General features: G+C 72.4%; 1 protein-coding gene across 1 annotated transcript; it reads right to left on the bottom strand.

The window, feature by feature from the left end:
- PIAS4 (protein inhibitor of activated STAT 4) lies at positions 1 to 16,548 on the bottom strand. The gene is made up of 11 exons (XM_070058606.2): positions 16,392 to 16,548; positions 11,893 to 12,319; positions 5,795 to 5,879; positions 4,650 to 4,691; positions 4,477 to 4,567; positions 4,273 to 4,401; positions 3,787 to 3,892; positions 2,879 to 2,952; positions 2,634 to 2,794; positions 1,413 to 1,543; positions 1 to 1,263 (listed from the first exon to the last, which is right to left on the bottom strand). Exons 1-11 carry the CDS (start codon positions 16,416 to 16,418, stop codon positions 929 to 931), a joined length of 1,608 nt encoding a protein of 535 aa, XP_069914707.1. The 5' UTR covers positions 16,419 to 16,548; the 3' UTR covers positions 1 to 928.
- Between the last annotated feature and the right edge of the window lie 4,571 nt (positions 16,549 to 21,119).

A 21,119-nucleotide genomic window follows, 5' to 3' on the forward strand; every position in this document is an offset into this window, starting at 1 on the left:
ACCAAGAGCAGACGCCGCGGTGGCTTCACCTCGACCTTTTTTATTTGCATTTTTAAAAAACAATTAAATTAGAATACAAATATTAGAAAACGGCGGCCGGGTGTCCACAGCGCGACTGGGCCCGCCCGCCCGCCGCGTGCGCTCCACACCTGAAACGGTATTGCTTCCTGCCGGGGGGGCGCGGGCGGGCTGGTCCCGGCGCCCCGGGCGGGGCTGGTCCTGCTGGAAGAGCGAAGAGGCTCCCGGGGGAGGGGCGCGGGCGGCCCCCGGGGGAGGGGGACCCAAGAGCGAGGAGGAGGGCGAGGCGGCCCGGGCCCTGGCGCCCCGCGGGAAGTGAACCTGAATTGGAGTTACCGAGGTAGCTGGCTAAACTGAGCCCCCACGCCGCACGCCGCGCGCCGCCCCGGGCGGGGCCGCGCGACACCGAGTTATTGCACTTTCAGAGGAACAAGCGTCTGGGGCTGCGGGCGCCCCGCCCCGCCCCGCACATGGCTTCGTGGCGGCGCTGCCCGGGCCGGTGGGCCGGTGCGGGGCGGGTCCCGGCGCGGGCGTCCGCAGGGGGAGCGAAGCGACAGTCGCCGTGCGGGCGGGCCGGGCGGGCGGCGGCGGCGGCTGCGCCCCCGGCCCCTGCGCCCCCGGCCCCTGCGGCCCCCCGCGCCCCGGACGCCGCGGTGCGGGCGGCCCGCCGCGTGCTGTCTCAGCCTGGTTTTGTTTTGTTTCATTTTCCTGTTTTTTCGGTTTTGTACCTTTGCTTGTTTTTTGTCGTTTTACATTTTTAATCCCGCGAGAAGAGTCCAGAGGTACAGGCGTCAGGAGCCGGGAAAGGGGCGGAAAAGCAAAACGAACAGGAGAAAGGAAAGAACGCGCCCCCCAGCCCGCGCCGCGCCCCTCGCGTGGAGAGCACCAGAACTCGCGCGCCGCCCGGCCGTCAGCAGGCCGGCACCAGGCCCTTGGGGAAGGGGCAGCGGCGCTTGGGCCGGGGGCCCTCCTCGTCCTCGTCCTCCTCCTCGTCCTCCTCCTCGTCCTCGTCCTCCTCCTCCGACGAGCTGTCCAGCGTGAGGTCCACCACGTCGGCGCCCGGCTTCCCATTCTCCGCGCCCGCCGCGCCCGCCGCGCCGCCCGCGCCCCCCAGCGCGGCGCCGTCACCGCCGCCACCGCCGCCGCCGCCACCACCGCCGCCGCCACCGCCGCCGCCTCCTCCTCCTCCGCCGCCGCCGCCATTGGAGCTGGGGGTGGGCAGGAGCCCGTTGGCCTCGGAGGCACCTGCGGAAAGCGGCGGGCGCGGGTCAGCGGCGGACCGGGCTCGGCGGGGGCGGGGCCGGGCGGGTGGGGCTCACCCAGCACCAGGATGGGGCCCTGGGGGCGGGGCGGGCTCGGCGGGGGCGGGGCTGGGCGGGCGGGGCGGGGCTCACCCAGCACCAGGATGGGGCCCTGCGGGCTGCAGCTGCGCTCCTTCTCGGCGCGGATCGGGCACCACGAGCCGTCCACCAGGTACTCGATCTCGTCCGCGCCCTCGCACTCGCTCAGGATCTTCGAGAGCAGCCTGCGGCGGGCGGGCGGGCAGCGCTGAGGCCGGGCGCCCACCCGCACCTCCCAGGAGCTGCCGCCCGCCCACCCGCACCTCCCGGGAGCCGGGGCCGGGGCCGGGGCCGGGGCGCCTCACCACAGGGACCCCGAATCAGCCCCCGAGCCTCAGCTGCGCAGCCCCCAGACACGCACGCGCACGCACACACAGGCACGCGCGCGGACAGCGCGTGGTAGGCACCTGCTGCACCATGCCGACGTGAGCCGTGGCCACGCAGCGCGGGCGGCTGAGGCTCGGTGCTGCTCACCCGAGGCCGGCAGGGCCTGGAGCCTGGCCCACGAGGCCTCCCCACAGGGCCCCCCAGGGTCCCAAGACAGCTCTGCTCCTACACCGCACAGCCCTGGCCTGCATCCCCCTCTCGCCTGCCCAGAGGCCGAGCTCAGGTCCATGTCCACCACGCACCCCTCCCGAGGGGGCTTCCTGAAGCCGGGGTCTTGGGCCAGGGCCAGACAGGGCGGCACCACGGACCTGCAGGAAGACTCCCTGGCTGCACGCAGGCCACGTGACTGCCGCGACACCTGCCCCAGCCCGAGCGGCCCTGGGGGAAGGCAGGCGCCAGGCGCGCAGCTGCGGGCTGGGAACAGCGCCGCCATTCAGGCCCGGCCAACGCGCTGGCGCCGGGGGGCTCCCCGCCCCGCCCACAGGGCCTGCAGGGTGCGGGCCACGGCTCAGCCTTTCCGGGAGGGCACCCAGGCCGCGCTGGCCCCTCGGGGTGCCCCAGGGTGGTGCCAGGGCAGGGGGACAAGGCCAGGCCGGGCCCTGCCTCCCGGGCACACAGAGGCGGCTCCAGGGCCGGGCGGGGGCGTGGCCGGGGCTGGCTGGGGCCGGGCGGGGGCGTGGCCAGGGGCGCGCCAGGTGCTGCAGACAACAGGGCTCAGTTTCTGGAAACTCAGACCTGAGCGAAGGTTCCCAAGGCACAGAGGGCCCGTCCCTGGTGGCCGCCCGCCGCGGGGGCCACGCCCGCCATCGGCTCGGCTCAGCCACGAGGCCGGGGCCAGGCCCTGCCTGACGTGGGAGAAGCCAGACTCCGGCCGGCGCCGGGACTCACCCGTCGATGATGAGCTGGTCGTAGGGCGCCGGCTTGTCGCACACGGGGCAGGTCCAGGTGGGCTTCTTCTCATTCATCTGCAGGTAGAAGACGGCGTCGAAGCACTGCAGGTGGGCGCACGTCTCGGCGCGGCAGGGCACCGTCAGCCGCATCTTCACCAGCTGGGGGCAGGGGGGCGTCAGCGGCCGGCCGGCCCGCACCGAGGCCGGCGGGGGCGGGGCGGGGCGGGGCCGAGGGCGACTCACGGGGCAGATGAGGGAGACGCGCACGCCGGTGGTGGCGATCTCACTGTCCGGGTCCAGCCGCAGCTTCTCTTTGACTGGGGGAGGCAGAGGGCGAGGTCAGAGGGCAGAGGGCAGGGGCAGGCAGGTCGGGATTCGGGTCTTCTCCAGCCGGCCCAGGGCCCTGGTGGCGTCTGGGACAAGGGCTGCCAGTGGCCACTGGGTCCAGGCCCAGCCCAGGGGCACGCGTCCCGGCCCTCGGGCTTTCCTGGAGAACCTGGGCAGAGCTACCCCGGAGACCCCCACCCCCACCCCGGAGACCCCCTGGGGATGAGTGACAGCACAGGCAGCCCCCCCACCCCCGTGACCCTGCTGTGGGGGCCCAGGAGGCTCCTGCAGCCCCCACCTCGCTGAGCCCGGACAACAGGGGCGGGGCCCGGCCCCTTCCCTTTCCCTGCCTGGGCACGGGATGTCGTAGGAGGCCCAGAGCCTCCAGGCCCCTGCACGGACCCAGGGCTGGGAGCCCCCAGCGTGGCCCTCCCGCCCCGCCCGCCAGCCCTGGCGCGAATGCGGAGCCCGGGGCGTGGTCCGCTGGGAGCCCGCCCTGGCGCGAATGCGGAGCCCGGGGCGTGGTCCGCTGGGAGCCCGCCCTGGCGCGAATGCGGAGCCCGGGGCGTGGTCCGCTGGGAGCCCGCCCTGGCGCGAATGCGGAGCCCGGGGCGTGGTCCGCTGGGAGCCCACCCGCCCGCCCTGGCGCTAATGCGGAGCCCGGGGCGTGGTCCGCTGGGAGCCCGCCCGCCCGCCCTGGCGCTAATGCGGAGCCCGGGGCGTGGTCCGCTGGGAGCCCGCCCGCCCTGGCGTGAATGCGGAGCCCGGGGCGTGGTCCGCTGGGAGCCCCGCCCGCCCGCCAGCCCGCCCGCCGCGGGGCTCACCCAGCGCCTTGCACAGCTCCGGGTGCTTCACCCCGATGGTCTTCAGCCGCTGCAGCAGCTCCGCCGAGCTCAGCTGCCGCACCAGGTACAGCGCCACCGAGTAGCTCTGGGGGGCGGGGGCGTCAGCGGGGGGGTGAGTGGGGCGGGTACCCGCAGGGTGGGGTGGGGGGTGTCAGTGGGGGCGTGTCCCAGCAGGGCGGGGTGGGGTGTGGTGGGGGTGTCGGTGGGGGCGTGTCCCAGCAGGGCGGGGTGGGGTGTGGTAGGGGCGTCGGTGGGGGCGTGTCCCAGCAGGGCGGGGTGGGGTGTGGTGGGGGCGTCGGTGGGGGCGTGTCCCAGCAGGGCGGGGTGGGGTGTGGTGGGGGCGTGTCCCAGCAGGGCGGGGTGGGGTGTGATAGGGGCGTCGGTGGGGGCGTGTCCCAGCAGGGCGTCGGTGGGGGGTGTGTCCCAGCAGGGCGGCGGTGGGGGCGGGTCCGGGGGGGCGCTCACCTTGCCGTAGTTGCCCCAGGTGACGGTGATGCGGTTGGTGGCCGAGGACAGGTACATGAGGTGTGTGAGGTTGATGGGGCGGCAGGGCCTCTTGGGCTCCACGCCGGGCTTGTTGGAGGGGTAGTAGCCCTGCGGGCAGAGGCGGGCTCAGGCCACGCCCCGCCCACCCCGCCCGCCCGCCCGCCCGCAGGGGCGCGCACTCACGGGCACGGAGCAGTAGCTGTGGTTGACCTTCACCGCGATGTTGGGCGGGTACTGGTCCTCCTGCGGGCAGCTGGTGTCCGAGTAGCAGATTCTGCAGGGACAGCGGGGCTGTGGGGGCTGCGGCCAGGCAGGGGGGAGGCGGGCGGGGCGGGGGGCGGGGGGCGCCGGCCTACCTCAGCACGACCTGCACGGCTTTCACTCCGGGCTGCAGCTCTCTGTGGGGGATGGGAGGGAGGGAGGCGGGGTCACTGCCCAGGTCCGCCCCCAGCCTTGGGCAGCCTTGTGGGAGCCGGGCCGCAGGCCTGCGCAGGGAACGCGGCGAGCTTGGACAGAGCCACACCCTGGCGGCCAGGGACGGGGCACACACGGCGCTCGCGCAGCGCGGGGCCCCGGGGACGTCACGCCCAGGGAGAGACGCAGAGGCCACGCCACCCTGTGGGCTCCCGGGCAGGAACGTCCAGGCCTGGCGAATCCAGGGACAGGAAGTGGCTGGGGGAGGAGAGGCTGGGAGCAACCGCTCGTGGGGGCGGGGCTGTCTGGGGTGCCGTAATGTTCCGGAGTTGGCGGTGCCCGGCTGACGGGGTGCGCCGGACCCCGCGTACACGCTCCCACGTGGGGTCTTCTCGGCCCTAAGGAGCGAGCCGTGCAGGAACCCATGGCCGGCAGGGTCTCCTGGGGGGGCGGCCACGGGGACAAAGGCCCCGCCTGGAGCACGGTTCCGGGGCAGCCGTGGGGTCTGCGGCGCCGTGACCTGGGGCCGGCGGGCAGCGGGCCGCGGGGGGGGGGGGGGGGGCGCCGGGCGCACCTGGAGTTCCGGATCAGCTCCACCTGCCTGGGGAGGGAGGGGGACTGGAGGGGGGAAGGGAGAGGGGGGAGGGGAGGGGGCGCACCTGGAGTTCCGGATCAGCTCCACCTGCTGGGACAGGGGAGGGCGGGGGTGGGGAGAGGGGAGAGGAGGGGGACTGGAGGGGGGAGAGGAGGGGGGGCGCACCTGGAGTTCCGGATCAGCTCCACCTGCCTGGGGGGGAGGGGGAGGGGGCGGGGAGGGGAGGGGAGGGGAGGGGGGGCGCACCTGGAGTTCCGGATCAGCTCCACCTGCCTGGGGGGGAGGGGGAGGGGGCGGGGAGGGGAGGGGAGGGGAGGGGGGGCGCACCTGGAGTTCCGGATCAGCTCCACCTGCCTGGGGAGGGAGGGGGACTGGAGGGGGGAAGGGAGAGGGGGGAGGGGAGGGGGCGCACCTGGAGTTCCGGATCAGCTCCACCTGCCTGGGGGGAGGGGGAGGGGGCGGGGAGGGGAGGGGAGGGGAGGGGGGGCGCACCTGGAGTTCCGGATCAGCTCCACCTGCCGGGGCGTCAGGGCGAAGATGCACGGGCTCTCCTGCAGTTTCTCGCTGTTCTGCGGGACTGGAGAGGGCTGGGGTCAGCCGCCCGCGGGGCGCATCGCCTTCCTCCCGCCGACATCAGGCGAGGCCCGGGCAGCCCCGGGCTGGCTCCCGCGGGGCCTCTGGTCACCGGGCAGCCGCTGGGCGGAGGCAGGGTTAGCCGAGGCCCCTCCCTCTGAACTGGGACTGGCAGGCGCGGGCGGCGGGAATGAGCCCACAGCGCCCCGGACGGGCCGGCCAGGCAGCGTGGGAGGCCGGCGGCCGCTGCGGGGCTTCTGGGAAAGGGAAGAGATGAAGGCAGGACCACGCGGACCGCCTCCGGGAGAAACCAGGGAAAGTCCGCGCAAGGCAGGAAGGAGGGGCGGCGAAGCCAGCAGAGGAGCAGGGGACGAGCAGAGCCCGGCGCACGCGGCTGCGGGCGCCAGCGAGGACCAGGCCGGGGCGGCACCGGGGCACCCAGCAGCCAGGGGAGAGGACGCACGTGCCCACAGACAGGCGCCGAGCGAGGGCCGCCTGCCGCGCACCGGGTGAGGCGCCCGCCGCACCTCCCATCCCGCTCCCTGCTGGGGCCCTGTCCCCGCGTGGGAGACCGGGAAGACCCAGCCCCGGCCACTGTGGGGATCGGGGGGGGGGGGACGGTAGATGGGGAACCCCTTCTCTCTGCAACCCTGACTTTGAAATCATTCGATCCTAAAACCGGAAACACGCATATTGTGAAAAACACCTCATGCATTTCCATTCTGTTTCTGCAGCAAAACACCCTTACCGTCTACTTCAATTTTCCAAACTTTCTTTTAATTTATGTTATTTATTTGAAAGAGTTACAGAGAGAGAGAGAGGTCTTCCATCCGCTGGGTCACTCCCAGATGCCCACAATGGCCAGGAGCCAGGAGCCTGCTCTGGGTCTCCACGCGGGTGCGGGGGCCCAGGGCCCTGGGCCGTCCTCCACTGCTCTCCCAGGCCACAGCAGGGAGCTGGAGCGGAAGCGGAGCAGCCGGGACTCCAGCGCCCATATGGGGTGCCGGCGCTTCAGGCCAGGGCTTCAACCTGCTAGGCCACAGCGCCGGCCCCTCCACAAATTTTTGGGAGCGCCCTCCTGCTCTGGGCCCCGGGATCTGAGGTAGGAGGGCGAGACCGGGGAGACGGACACCTGGCCCGACACAGGCCCCGGCCAGCTCCGATGCAGCCTCCTGCCGACGCTGCCTGGCCCCGGCCCTTGGGAACCTGCAGCCCCAGGACAACAGGGCGGGGCTCCCGGCTCCGGCTCCGGCCTGGCCTCGAGCTGGCGGGCGCAGGCGTCTGTGGAGTGAGCCGGTGTCCCCCCCACACCTTTCAAATAAATGAGAAACACCCTCGACACCTCTCCACAGCCACTGGGATGGCCAAAGCCGTGGCCAGTGCCGGGGGCAGCGGGGCCACCACGGCGGCAGGCCCGGCTGGGGCGCCCCCTGCTGTGAGGCAGCACAAGGTGGCCCCCGGGGTTGGGCCCCGCCCCGGCCCCAGCGCGCCGTCCGCTCCTGCGGCGCAAACCTTCACAGACAGCGAGGGGCGTGGCTACGACGGCTGCGCACGCCCTGGAGGGTGGGGCCCGCGACACGCCCCTCCCACAACCCACGAACCTCCACCGAGGGGCGCGCCGCACAGCGGGACACGGCCGCCTGTCGTCCCCGTACACGGACCCCCGGCTGTCGTGCACGCGCGGCAGGAACGGAGCCGGGGCGACAGACACTGACCGCGCGGGGTCGGGTCGCGGTCAGCACGCAACCCAGGCTGCACGGCTTCCAGGCCCCTTGTCCGATGCGTCTGGGAAGGCGGCGGGGTGGTGGTGGGGGCCCACGCGCTGGGCCCCTGCACGCCGGTGGGAGACCCAGATGGAGCCCAGCCCCGGCGTGGCCGCCATCGGGGGAGGGACCCAGCATGGGAAAGCCCAGGCCGGCTCCCGCGGGCCCCAGGGTATCTGGTGGCGTGACCGACGCCGCGGTGCGTCCAGTGGAGGGGACGGCCCGGGGGACGCGCCTCTACACAGTGTCCCTTGGAGCCGTCGCCAGAGCCCACCGGCCGCCCAGACGGCGGTGCCGCCGCGTGGCGTGGTCTCTGTGCCCGTGGCAGGCCCCAGGGGACCTGCGTGCTGCAGTGCCCCCCTCCGTGGCGGCGACGGCCTGGCCCGCTCCCGGCTCCGCAGCACCGCCGGGCCTGGGACCAGCTCCGCCGGGGACAGGAGGGCACCGGGCGAGGGAGCACAGGCCGCGGTGCCACTGGCCCGGCTCTAGAACCTTCGGACCTTCAGCCCCGAGCACAGGCGACTACGGAAAGCAGGCGCGGGCAGGCCTCCCGCGGCTGCTCTGGGCGCCCAGCTGCGTCTGTAGCTCGCACCCGGGACCAGGGAGGCGGCCGTGCTAACGGCCACACCGCGCTGGGGCGCTGAGGCCTGGGCCAGCTGCACACATGCCCAGCGCTGCCGGGAGCCCCTCTTCCAGGGTGGGACGGAGGGAGGCCTCCGGGGCGCACGGGCACCGCGGCCGCAGGATCGAGCCCCGGCGGCTCCACTTCCCACGCGGCAGATGGCGCAGGGCCCTGGGCCCCGATGGGGTTCCAGGCTCCGGGCTCTGGCCTGGCTGGGCCGTCCTGTTCGGAGTGAACCAGGGGGCGGAAGATAACCTCGTGCCGTGTCCTCCTCCCCGCTAACTCTGCCGTTCCAATAACGAACTTGTTGAAGACTGGTGTATCATCGGAACGGCAGCGTTACAGAGAGGAAGGAGCCTTCCACCTGCTGGTTCACTCCCAACGCCCGCCACGCCAGGGCTGCGCCGCAGCGGAGCCAGGAGCCTCATCCGGGTGTCCCGCGGGGCGCGGGGGCCCAGGCGCCAGCTCCGTCTGCTGTGGCTCTCCCGGGCGCGTCGGCAGGGAGCTGGGTCAGGAGCGAGCAGCCGGGACGCGATGCAGATGGCAGAGGGCCACCCACAGCACCACGGAGCTGGGCCACGGGAAAGCCGCAGGCCTCCGGACCCCGCATCCAGGCCCCGGCTTCCCGTGAGGCCGCACCCCGGCAGGTCTCCCCACGGCCACGCCTCTGCCCTCGGGGTGAGCGGCACGCTCCACCCAGCCTGCTCGTCCCTCCCAGGCCCCCCCCCCCCGAGCTCTCACCCCCTCCCCTGGCCAGGCCGCACTGGCCGCTCCCCAGCGTCCGCAGCACAGACACCCAGGACGGAGTGCACCCCGAGGGACGGGGAACCGAGCGGCCGGCCCGGCGCTGCTCAGACCTACGCCAGGACCCCAGCCAGCGCCCTGCACCCCACGGGCCTCGGTGCGCCCCAGGGACGGAGGGGGGCGGGCGCAGGCCGGCGGCGGCCGGAGGCGCAGGCGCTCACCGCCGACAGCCCTGCCACAGCCGCGCTGCACCCACCCCCCACCCCCCCCGTGTGCCGGGTCAGGGCTCACTGTGCCGACGGGAAACGGAAACGCAGGGGCCGGCGGCGTGCGGGCGTCCAGCCACCTGGGACGCGGGCGCTCAGCCCGGCGGCCCCTCCCCCCCCCCAGCCCTGGGAAAGCAGCCGCGAGGGCCCAGGTGCTGCGCCCGCGCGGGACCCGGATGGAGCCCTGCTCCTGGCCCAGCCTGGCCGCGGTGGCCATTTGGGGAGCGACCCAGCGGATGCAGACCTCTCTCTGCCTGTCCCCTCTGTAACTCTAACTCGAATAAAATACAGCTTGGGAAGACAGGGAAGGCTTTGCTGGCTGCAGTAGGGGCGTCGGCACCGAGCGGCGGGCGGGGGCTGAGGGTCTGCGGGAGGCCTGGACGTGGGCGGGCGGAGGGTCTGCGGGAGGCCTGGACATGGGCGGGGCGGAGGGTCTGCGGGAGGTGGCGGCCGAGGGTCTGCGGGAGGCCTGGACGTGGGCGGGCGGAGGGTCTGCGGGAGGCCTGGACATGGGCGGGGCGGAGGGTCTGCGGGAGGCGGGGGCCGAGGGTCTGCGGGAGGCCTGGACGTGGGCGGGCGGAGGGTCTGCGGGAGGCCTGGACGTGGGCGGGGGCGGAGGGTCTGCGGGAGGCCTGGACGTGGGCGGGGCGGAGGGTCTGCGGGAGGCGGGGCCTGCAGCGCCCGGTCCTGCGGCTCCACTTCCCACCCGGCTCCCTGCGAGTGCGCCTGGGAGAGCCCGGGCCCGCGCCCGCGGGGGAGCCCTGGGCGCCGTCCGGCCAGCCCAGCCCAGCAGAGGCAGCCCCGGGGACGGGAGCCGGCAGTGGAGGCTCCGCCCTCCCAGCGAACACGGACGGACGGACGGACTGCAGGGAGAGCCGCACCCCTCCTCCCAGCACCCACACCCGGCTCACAATGGCTTCCATTCAGAGCCGCGCTGGGCCCTCTCGCGCCGCCAGGCCGCTGCCCTCCCTGGCCCCTCTGCCGGGAACACACACGCCCGTCCTCCTCTGCCTGGTTCACGGAGACGCGCCCCTCAGGTGTGGGCTGCCGCTTCCTCCAGGAAGCCCACCGGGCCGCCACCTCCTCACACACAGGCTGCTGTGTGACAGCGTGTCCCGGGGGCCCTGTGCCGCCCAGGAATGGGCTTCCATCGCGAGCACCGACCCCTCCCCGCAGCCGCAGGGCCGGCCCACAGCTCCGTGGGCCCCCGCGAGGCCCGGAAGCAGCTCTGGGCGGCCTGCTGTGCTTCCTGCCTGGCCGCGGGCCCGCCGGCAGCCCGTCCCGTCCCGGGCCCCGGCTCTGCCCGGCTCCCCTTGCCTGGGCGGGCTGGGTCCGGCCAGGCGGCCGCGCGTCCACGGGGGGGGGTGGGCAGCTGTCTCCCGAGGCCCTGCCGCGGCGCCTCCCCGCCCCCAGCCCGCCCGTCGCCGGTGATTTATGGCTCCTGCCCACCGGGCTCCGGCTCTTCCGGGGAAACAGCCGAGCGGGCGAGCCTGTGGTCGCGGGTCACGGCCGTGGGGGGGCCGAGCCGTCCCCGCGCAGTCCGTGTGCAGGCCACAGCGGGGAGGGCCGGGCCCTGCGTGGGGGTGGGCAGCCTTGCAGGCCGCGAGGGTGCACCCCGGCAGGCAGGGGCGGGGCGGGGCGGCCTCTTTGTTCCAGGCCGCCGCAGTCTTTCCCGGTAGAGGGGAGCGGGCTCTCCCGGAGATCAGGTGACCGGGGTCCCCGGGGGCTGGGGCACAGCAGTGCATTGTGGGGCAGAGCAGGAAGGAAGCCGGGCGGGCAGGCAGGGGAGGCGGCCGCCGGCTCAAAGTCACCTCCAGCCCAGCCCCCTGCCCGCGGCTGCACACCCAGCCTCGCCTCGGCCCTGGGACCCGGCCGGCTCCTCCCCAGGTCCCGGGGGGCTGCAGGGGGGGCTCCCGGCGCCCAGGTTAGAGGGAGCAGGCCGGTGGCGCTGCGTCCGGCGGTTCCCCAAAGGCCCCGGCAGAGAGAAAGCGGGGAGGCCAGGGCCCCACCGGCGCCTCCCGCCCCCCGTCCCGCCACAAGGCAGGGCCCCTGCAGCGGCCTGGCCGGGCCTGAGAGAAGAGGGGTCGGCGCCCCCACCCTGCCCACCCAGCTCCTCTCCGAGCGCACGAGACAGGGCCGCGGCTGCCCGGCGGGACGCTGGGTCAGCAGGCAGGGAGGAGGGCAGGCGCGGCTCCCAGAGGCCCAGGGCGCGGGGGCCAGACGCAAGGTGCCAGACGGCGGGGCCCTGGGGCCCGGCCGCGGCAGGGGCGGCCAGAGGGGATGCTGGCAAGGTCAGGGGCTTTGACCTCTGCCGGGCGCCCCGTGCTGCGGCTGGCACCAGGCACACGTGCGGCAGGCACTCGGGCGTCCAGCGCGACGGGCAGTGGGCGGAGACAAGACGGGCCTCCTGGGGCACCACCGCTGGGCACACGGCGGCGGGAACGCGCACGCAGAGGAAGCGCGGCCCCGCCCCCGCCCCCAGCCCGCGCTCCCTGGGGACGACGCTCACCAGTCCCGGCCCTGCCCGCGGGCACTCACGGCCTGCGGTCCCCACGGGCGAGGGGACCCCAGCGCGTGCGCCGCAGCAGGAGGCGGGCTGTGGCCCGGCCCCGCCCCACTCACCCAGCTCGGTGGGCTTCAGCAGCTCGTCCAGCGTGTTGAAGAAGGGCAGCTTGACCAAGCGCACTTCCGGCTTGAGGGTCTTGGGCGGCAAGCGTCCCAGTCCGTTCAGGTACTTCCCGTACAGCACGGGGTAGTCAATGTGCGGGCCCGAGAGCGGCGCGCGCGGCCCGGCGGCGGCGCGCTCGTAGGGCGCGTGCGCGGGCAGCGGCTCCAGCGGCCGCGGCGCCTGCGGCAGGGGCTCGGCGCCCCTCTTGGCGTAGCGCGTCTCGTAGAGCTCGCGGATCTTCTTGAAGAGCTCGGGGCTGCAGTCGAACTGCACCAGCTGCAGGGCCCGCGTCACCAGCTCGTGCTTCAGGCCGCTCTTGCTGCGGCCCACGAAGCCCAGGAGCATCTGCAGGTCGGACACTCGGAAGCTCATCACCATGTTCTGCGGGGGAAGCGCATGCGCGGCGCTCAGCCGGGCGCCCCAGGGCGGTCACGCGGCTCGGGCCGGCCACCCCAGAGCTGCCAGGCACCAGGCACGGGGCCCCCAGTCCACCCCAGAGCTGCCAGGCACGGGCCCCGGCCACCCCAGAGCTGCCAGGCACGGGCCCCGGCCACCCCAGAGCTGCCAGGCACGGGCCCCGGCCACCCCAGAGCTGCCAGGCACGGGCCCCGGCCACCCCAGAGCTGCCAGGCACAGGCCCCCAGGCCACCCCAGAGCTGCCAGGCACGGGCCCCCAGGCCATCCCAGAGCTACCAGGCACGGGCCCCCAGGCCATCCCAGAGCTGCCAGGCACCAGGCACGGGCCCCCGGCCACCCCAGACCTGCCAGGCACGGGCCCCCCGGCCACCCCAGAGCTGCCAGGCACCAGGCATGGGGCCCCCAGTCCACCCCAGAGCTGCCAGGCACGGGCCCCGGCCACCCCAGAGCTGCCAGGCACGGGCCCCGGCCACCCCAGAGCTGCCAGGCACAGGCCCCCAGGCCACCCCAGAGCTGCCAGGCACGGGCCCCCAGGCCATCCCAGAGCTACCAGGCACGGGCCCCCAGGCCATCCCAGAGCTGCCAGGCACCAGGCACGGGCCCCCGGCCACCCCAGAGCTGCCAGGCACGGGCCCCCGGCCACCCCAGAGCTGCCAGGCACCAGGCACGGGGCCCGGCCACCCCAGAGCTACCAGGCACCAGGCACGGGGCCCCCGGCCACCCCAGAGCTGCCAGGCATGGGGCCCAGTCCACCCCAGAGCTGCCAGGCATGGGGCCCAGTCCACCCCAGAGCTACCAGGCACGGGCCCGGCCACCCCAGAGCTGCCAGGCAGAGCGGTCAGCCCACGGCAGGGGCAGCCACGCACGGAGCTGTGACCCCTAAAAGAGCCACGGAGGTTAACGCCCCGGCCTGCAGTGCCACGGTCCCCTATGGGCGCCGGTTCGAGTCCCGGCTGCTCCACTTCTGATCCAGCTCCCTGCTGTGGCCTGAGGAGGCAGCAGATGGCCCAAGTCCTCGGCCCCTGCACCCGCGTGGGAGACCCGAAGTCCCTGGCCCAGCTCCGGCTGCAGTGGCCACCAGGGAGTGAACCAGCGGATGGAAGACCTGTCTCTACCTCTCTCAGTAACTCTTCTGAACAAACAAAAAATAGCCCTTAACACAGCAGGCGTCCACTCGGGAGAGCAGCGCCGGGATTCAAATCCACACCCTGCGTTCTTCCTACACTGCCCCAGCCCGTTCGGTGCCCCCCCGCAGAGGGCGGACACTGGCCCAGACGGCTGTCCGGGTAAGGCCATCGTGGGCGCTGGGCGCACTCTAAAACACCGGATGTCCCCTGGGCCTGGCTCTGTCCCCTGGGCCTGGCTCTGTCCCCGGGGCCAGCCGGGCTGAGCGGAGCGCCCAGAGGGCCCACGGGCGGGCACGGTCTCACCGGCGAGGTCGGGCCCTGTGTCTGAGCTGGGCTGTCCGGCAGGACGCTGCACTAACCCCCACACCGGCCTGGGTGAGAGACCCCCAGGGGCAGAGGGGAAGCAGGTGCCCGGGCCTGGAGAGAGCAGGGCCGCCGCGGGGACACGGCCGGCTGCCCCGAGCGTCTGGCGGCCTGGGGTCTCCCGCCCCCGGCTGCTGGAGTGAGGCCCCGAGGACGGGCTCCGGGGCCCTGGCTGCGCCCACCCTCAGCCAGCCTCAGCGGCTCCTCCCGCAGGGGGCTCCGGGCCGCCCGGCCCCTTCGGGCAGGTGGGGAAACGGGGGCGGGAAGGGGCCGTGGCCTGCCCGGAGTCTCCCACGGTTCCTCGGACTCAGCCTGGGCGCCGTCGCTGTCCAGCGGGCCGCTGCCTGGGGGTGCCGGCCAGCTCTGGGGTCAGAGACGCCGCCCCTCCCGGCCTGACTTCCTGTGGCGGGGGGGGGGGGCTTGTGGACAAGATGTCGCTTCTGGAAGAGGCTCAAGGCTGGCACACCGCGCTGCACGCGGGAGTCCCCCGCACGGGCTGGACATCCGGAGCCGCGGGCGCCCTCACGCTGCCATCTGCTCGCCGCCGCCGCCCAGGAACCTGCGCGCGACCGCGGCAGGCGGAGGGGGCGCCCGGGGCCACGGCCCACCCCCACCAGACCTCTGCCCGCAAACAGCGCAGCCTGGGGCCTGGGTGGGAGCCCGCCCGGGGCGGCCCCCTGAGCTCTGTGAGCAGACAGTGGCCCCCCACACCTGCACAGGCTGTGAACTCTCAGCACAGCGACCCCACAGGCCGCACCCCCAAACCTGCCTCAGGAGCCCCCCGGATCAGCCGAGCCTGTCACGCCCTCCCCAGGACAGCCCCCTGCACCCAGGCCACATCTGCACCCATTCGCGGGTCGGGGCGCTGCAGCCCCCAGCCCCGCACGGGACCGCGCCCCGAGGGGGTCAGACCCCAGTGCAGCCCCCGGCCCAGGCGAGGCACGGGCTGCACCGCGCGGGGTGGGGGGAACGGGGCGCTGCGGCTCCCAGCCCCGCACGGGACCGCGCCCCGAGGGGGTCAGACCCCAGTGCAGCCCCGGACCAGGCGAGGCACGGGCTGCACCGTGCGTGGCGGGGGCAGCGGGGACGCGGGCGGGGGGACGGGGCACTGCGGCCCCCAGCCCTGCACAGGGAGCGTGCCCCGCGGGGGTCAGAGCCCAGTGCAGCCCCGGACCAGGCGAGGCACGGGCTGCACCGTGCGTGGCGGGGGCAGAGGGCACGCGGGCGCTGTGGCCCCCAGCCCTGCACGGGACCGCGCCCCGCGGGGGTCAGAGCCCAGTGCAGCCCCCGGCCCAGGCGAGGCACGGGTTGCACCGCGAGGCAGGGGCAGAGGGCACGCGGGCGCTGTGGCCCCCAGCCCTGCACGGGACCGCGCCCCGCGGGGGTCAGAGCCCAGTGCAGCCCCCGGCCCAGGCGAGGCACGGGCTGCACCGCGAGGCGGGGGCAGAGGGCACGCGGGCGCTGTGGCCCCCAGCCCTGCACGGGACCGCGCCCCGCGGGGGTCAGAGCCCAGTGCAGCCCCCGGCCCAGGCGAGGCACGGGCTGCACCGCGCGGGGGGGGGGGGGTGGCGTCTACACCTCAGCGCGGGGCTAAGCTTTCACAGGCCGGGGCCTCGCGCAGGGGCCCCCGCCTCCCTGGTGGCTTCTGGGAGAGGAAGGGACAGAGGCCAGGGTGCTGCATGGGTGGGGGGGGCACCCGGGGCAGGCGAGACGCTGGCGCTAGGCTCTGTCCCCACAGAGTTCAATGAGGTCCCGGACCCGGGAGAGAGCACCGTCTACGCACACGGAGCGCGCACCGCCACAACTTTCGCTAGAGAAACGTGTCTACCAGACCCCCGGGGGCGCCGGGGGGAGGGGCCTGCGCGGAGGGTGCGCAGGGGGGGCGGGGAGAGGGGACCCCGAGCCCCAAATCCGGCCCCGCGGCGGGGCCCAGCGCCCGACACTGAACCCGGGGCGCCTGGGGGGGGGGGTCCCTGGGCAGGAACGGAGGAGGGGCTGGAGCTCCGGGACCCACACGGGGGGCCGGACCCGCGCCCGGACCCCCCACCCGCATGCCGGCACTGGAGGCCGAGGGGTCAGCACCCGGAGTCGCGACCTGCCGGGCCGGGGCGTGGGGGCTCGAGACCCCGCCGCCGGCCCCCAACGGCCCCGCAGCGGGGAGGCGCGAACACCCGCGGCCGGCGCCCAGGAGTCGAGCGGGAAGCCCGGGCCGTCCGCAGGGAGGCGCGGCCCTGCGCCCGCTCCGCAGGGGTCCCCGGCCCCCGGCCGCGCGGGTGGGCTGCACGGAACCCCGCCTCCAGTCCCGGACGGGCTCCGGGCGGGAACGCGGGGGTGAGGCTGGGACCCCGCCCCCGGCCTCCCCGCCCCCCGCCCACACCCTGAGCCCCGGGGCCGGGGGCGGGGGCCGGGCCGGGGGGACCCGGCCGCCCCGGGAGCGCCAGAGCGGAAGGCGCAGAGCGCGGCCTGCGGCCGGGTCCCCGCCCCCTCGCCCGCCCGCCCGCCCGCCCCGGCCGCCGCCGCCGCCGCCGCCGCCGCCGCTCACTCACTTTGGCCTCCACCAGCTCCGCCGCCATCTTGGCCACCAGCGTCCCCCGCGCCGGGAGCCCCCAGCCGTCGCGTCACGTGACCGACCGCCACTCGCGGGCGGGGCCGCCGCTCGGGCCAATTAGCACCCGCGCACGCTCCTCCCCCCACGGCGCGCGCTGCCACTCACTGCGCAAGCGCCTGCGGCCCCGCCCGGGCCTCGAGCCAATCAGAACAGCCGGATGCGGCCCCCCTCCCTTCTGATCCCGGAGGCCACGCCCACTCCTGGCGTGGTCTGGCTTCTTAAAGGGGCAGGAGCCGCGCGCAGGTGGGGCCGGGTGCTGGGTCGCCTCTGGGGAGGGACGAAGGGAGGGGGCGGTGGCGGGCGACAACAATGCGGCCAGGTGTCGCGTCTCCCGGCGCGCGGCGGTCGCCAGGTGCGTGCCTGGACTCTCCCCGGCGTCGGCGGGGGAGGGGACGGTTGCTCAACCGCTGCGGCCGCCAGTGCGTGCAGTGGGCGCCTTGCAGCGCCGCGCGGTGCGCGCTCAGCGCCCCTGGCGCCCCGCGCGCTGCACATCCGGGTCCTGGCGCGCAGCTGGGGCGCGGGCGCTGCACCCCGGGCTGGGCCCGGGCGGGCGAACGCGGGACCCCCCTCCCCGGGGCGCCGCGGGCCGGTGTCCACGGCGAGCCCTGGGTCCCTGTCCGGCTGGGACCTGCCCAGCTCCGAGGCAGCCAGGGCCAGCGGGCTGAAGCCGGGGGTGGGGGCAGCAGCTCCATCCCGGCCCCCCAGGGCCGCGGCCGGGCCGAAGCTGGAGCCAGCACTCCCATACGGGCTGCGCGCGTCCCAGGCGTCATCTTCCACGGTGCCACCCATGGCAGCGGCTTGGGAAGAGAGACCCGCGCTGGCCGTGGGCTCCGCGTTCTCAGCCGGAACCTGCGGCCGGTCAGCCTCCGCTGTGTGTGCTCACCTGGGCTCAGGAGTGTTCGCAGCACCACAGCTGATGGAGACAGGGCACAGCCCCGGTCCTGTCCCGGCCTGATCCTGTCCAGCCCCGGTCCCGGCCCTGGTCCTGTCCCGGCCCCGATCCTGTCCGGCCCCGATCCTGTCCAGCCCCGATCCTGTCCAGCCCCGATCCTGTCCCAGCCCCGGTCCTGTCTCACCCCCGGTCCTGTCCCGGCCCCGATCCTGTCCCAGCCCTGGTCCTGTCCCGGCCCCGATCCTGTCCCAGCCCCAATCCTGTCCCAGCCCTGTCCCAGCCCTGATCCTGTCCAGCCCCGATCCTGTCCCAGCCCCAGTCCTGTCCCGGCCCCGATCCTGTCCCGGCCCCGATCCTGTCCAGCCCCGATCCTGTCCGGCCCTGATCCTGTCCAGCCCCGATCCTGTCCCGGCCCCGATCCTGTCCCAGACCTGATCCTGTCCCAGCCCCGATCCTGTCCCCGCCTGGTCCTGTCCAGCCCTGATCCTGTCTCAGCCCTGATCCTGTCCCAGCCCCGATCCTGTCCAGCCCCGATCCTGTCTCGGCCCCGATCCTGTCTCGGCCCCAATCCTGTCCCAGCCCCGATCCTGTCCCAGACCTGATCCTGTCTCAGCCCTGATCCTGTCCCGGACCTGATCCTGTCCAGCCCCGATCCTGTCCAGCCCCGGTCCTGTCCCGGCCCCGGTCCTGTCCCGGCCCCGATCCTGTCCCTGCCTGATCCTGTCCCACCCCTGGTCCTGTCCCGGCCCTGGTTCTGTCCCAGCCCCGATCCTGGTCCCAGCCTGATCCTGGTTCCTGCACCCGCATGGGAGACCAGGAAGAAGCACCTGGCTCCTGGCTTCGGATCGGCACAGAGCTGGCTGTAGTGGCCATTTGGGGAGTGAACCAGCAAAAGGAAGACCTTTCTCTCTGTCTCTCTCTCTCACTGTCTAACTCTGCCTGTCAATAAATAAATAAATAAATGAGAAGCGCTGGGAGGTGAACTCGAAGGTGGCCAGGCTCTCCAATTCTCTCTCCATTTCTTGATTACCCCCCCCCAAATAAATAAGGGAATAAGTGGCTGCAGTATTTTTTTAAGATTTATTTATGTATTTGAAAGTCAGAGTTACACAGAGAGAGGAGAGACAGAGAGAAAGAGAGAGAGAGAGAGGAGAGGCAGAGAGAGAGAGGGGGGGGGGGTCTTCCATCCGCTGGGTCACTCCCCAGTTGGCCGCAGTGGCCGGAGCTGTGCCGATGCGAGCCAGGAGCCAGGAGCTTCTTCCAGGTCTCCCACGCGGGTGCAGGAGTCCAGCACCTGGTCCATCGTCCACTGCTCTCCCAGGCCACAGCAGGGAGCTGGATCAGAAGTGAAACAGCCAGGACTCGAACTCGCGCCCCTATGGGATGTCCGCCCTTCAGGCCAGGGCGTTAAACTGCTGTGCCACAGCGCCGGCCCCTGTATTATTTCTAAATAAAAATTTCAAGCAACATCTAAATGATGTCATTTGTAACAAAACTATCAGGACTTTATGTTATTGGAAAACTATAGAAAGACAGAAAAAATAAGAGCACATACAATTTGACTTAGTTCACTCCTTTTAATGTTTATTTACTTATTTGAAAGGCAGAGAGAGAGAGAGAGAGAGAGAGAGAGAGAGAGAGAGGTCTTCCATCCGCTGGGTCACTCCCCAGATGGCCACAACGGCCAGAGCTGTGCTGATCTGAAGCCAGGAGCTCCATCCGGGTCTCCCACGCGGGTGCAGGGCCCGGGCATTTGGTCCGTCCTCCGCTGCCTTCCCAGGCACAGCAGGGAGCTGGGTGGGAAGTGGAGCCGCAGCCATTTGGGACACCGGCATCACAGGTGGTGGCTTTACCGCTGTGCCACAAGACGGGCCCTCCAGGTAAGTGTTTTTTTTTTTTTTTTTTTTTTTGACAGGCAGAGTGGACAGTGAGAGAGAGAGACAGAGAAAGGTCTTCCTTCTGTTGGTTTCCCTTCCAATGGCCGCCACGGCCGGCGCACTGTGCTGATCTGAACGCAGGAGCCAGGTGCTTCTCCTGGTCTCCCATGGGGTGCAGGGCCCAAGCACCTGGGCCATCCTCCACTGCACTCCCGGGCCACAGCAGAGAGCTGGCCTGGAAGAGGGGCAACCGGGACAGAATCCGGCGCCCCGACCGGGACTAGAACCCGGTGTGCCGGTGCCACAAGGCGGAGGATTAGGCTAGTGAGCCGCGGCGCCGGCCCTCCACGTAAGTTTTAAAATCTATCAGATTTTGCAAAGGAATTTGTGCTAGGCGTCCCAGGAAGGGGCAAACCTCCCCCAGGGGCCTGCACTGTGGGTAATGGGTAAAGCGGCCGCCTGCAGGGCCAGCATCCCACATGGGCGCCAGTTCGAGTCCCGGCTGCTCCACTTCCGACCCAGCTCCCTGCTGTGGCCTGGGAAAGCAGCGGAGGACGGCCCAAGTCCCTGGGCCCCTGCACCTGCGTGGGAGACTCGGATGGAGCTCCTGGCTCCTGGCTTCGGATGGGCTCATCTCTGGCCGTTGTGTCCATCTGGGGAGTGAACCAGTGGATGGAAGACCTCTCCCTCTGTCTCTTTCTCTCTCTGTAACTGACTTTCAAATAAATAAATAAATCTTTAAAAAAAAACCAAACACCTCCCCAGAGTTCCTTGCAGTTCCATGGGTGGAGAGCGGAGATGGCTGATTGTCCTCCCTGGCCTGTTTATTCCATGATCTTTGCCATAAAACTGATTTTTTGGGCACCACGCAAGCCTCCTGCAAAGACTACATTTCCCAGCGTCCTTTGTGGTTGGGTCTGGTCACATGATTAACTTCTGGCCAATGGCGGCAGTGGCTTGTCCACTTCCTGCTTCTTTCCCTCTTCCCATTGGCTGGAGGGTGAACAGCAGGGTGCCGCCATATTGGACCCTGCGGATAGGGTAACACCCGAGGCAGGCAAAGATGGCAGCCGGAGTCCTTCCCTGCGGGGCTGAGCTGGCGTCTGGGACTTTCCCCTGGGAGAGTAATTGTTCAGCGGCACCCTAGGAACTGAGTCCCCGGCTCCCACGCACGGTGGGACGCCAGCGCGCCCGGAGGCCCGATGTCCACCCTGGAGGCCCAGTGTCCATCTGGGAGGCCTGATGTCCACCCTGGAGGCCCAGTGTCCACCCGGAGGCCCAGTGTCCATCCGGAGGCCCGATGTCCACCCGGGAGGCCCGATGTCCATCCGGGAGGCCCAGTGTCCATCCGGAGGCCCGATGTCCATCCGGGAGGCCCAGTGTCCATCCGGGAGGCCCAGTGTCCATCCAGGAAGCCCGATGTCCATCCGGAGGCCCAGTGTCCGCCCGGGAGGCCCAGTGTCCATCCGCCGAGGGAGTGGCACGGGGTTCCCACTGCTGCACCCCCACCGCACCTGCGGGTGCCCGGCTTCTCTGTGGCTGCACGGCGGCGCTGGGTGGGCCGTGTGGCTTCCAAGCGCCGCTCTTGCTGGCCAGCCCGTCTGCAGAGTGGGGACAGCCTGACCGGCTCTCTGGACGCCCCAGGGCCACAACCCCAGGGCCCCTCGACTGCTCTCCCACCGTGAGCTCCATGCCTTTCTGGTCACCTCCTACAGGAAGCCATCCCGGATCTCCCTGGCTACAGCGTCCCTCTGATACTGCCCCCCCCAGTCCACTTTCACAAATGCTTCTTCATTCATTTTTTTTTTTTTTTGACAGGCAGAGTGGACAGTGAGAGAGAGAGACAGAGAGAAAGGTCTTCCTTTGCCGTTGGTTCACCCTCCAATGGCCGCCGCGG

This window comes from Oryctolagus cuniculus, chromosome 16 (genome assembly GCF_051225735.1).
Source record: "Oryctolagus cuniculus isolate XC-2025 breed Fujian yellow rabbit chromosome 16, ASM5122573v1, whole genome shotgun sequence".
Classification (NCBI taxonomy): Eukaryota; Metazoa; Chordata; class Mammalia; order Lagomorpha; family Leporidae; genus Oryctolagus; species Oryctolagus cuniculus.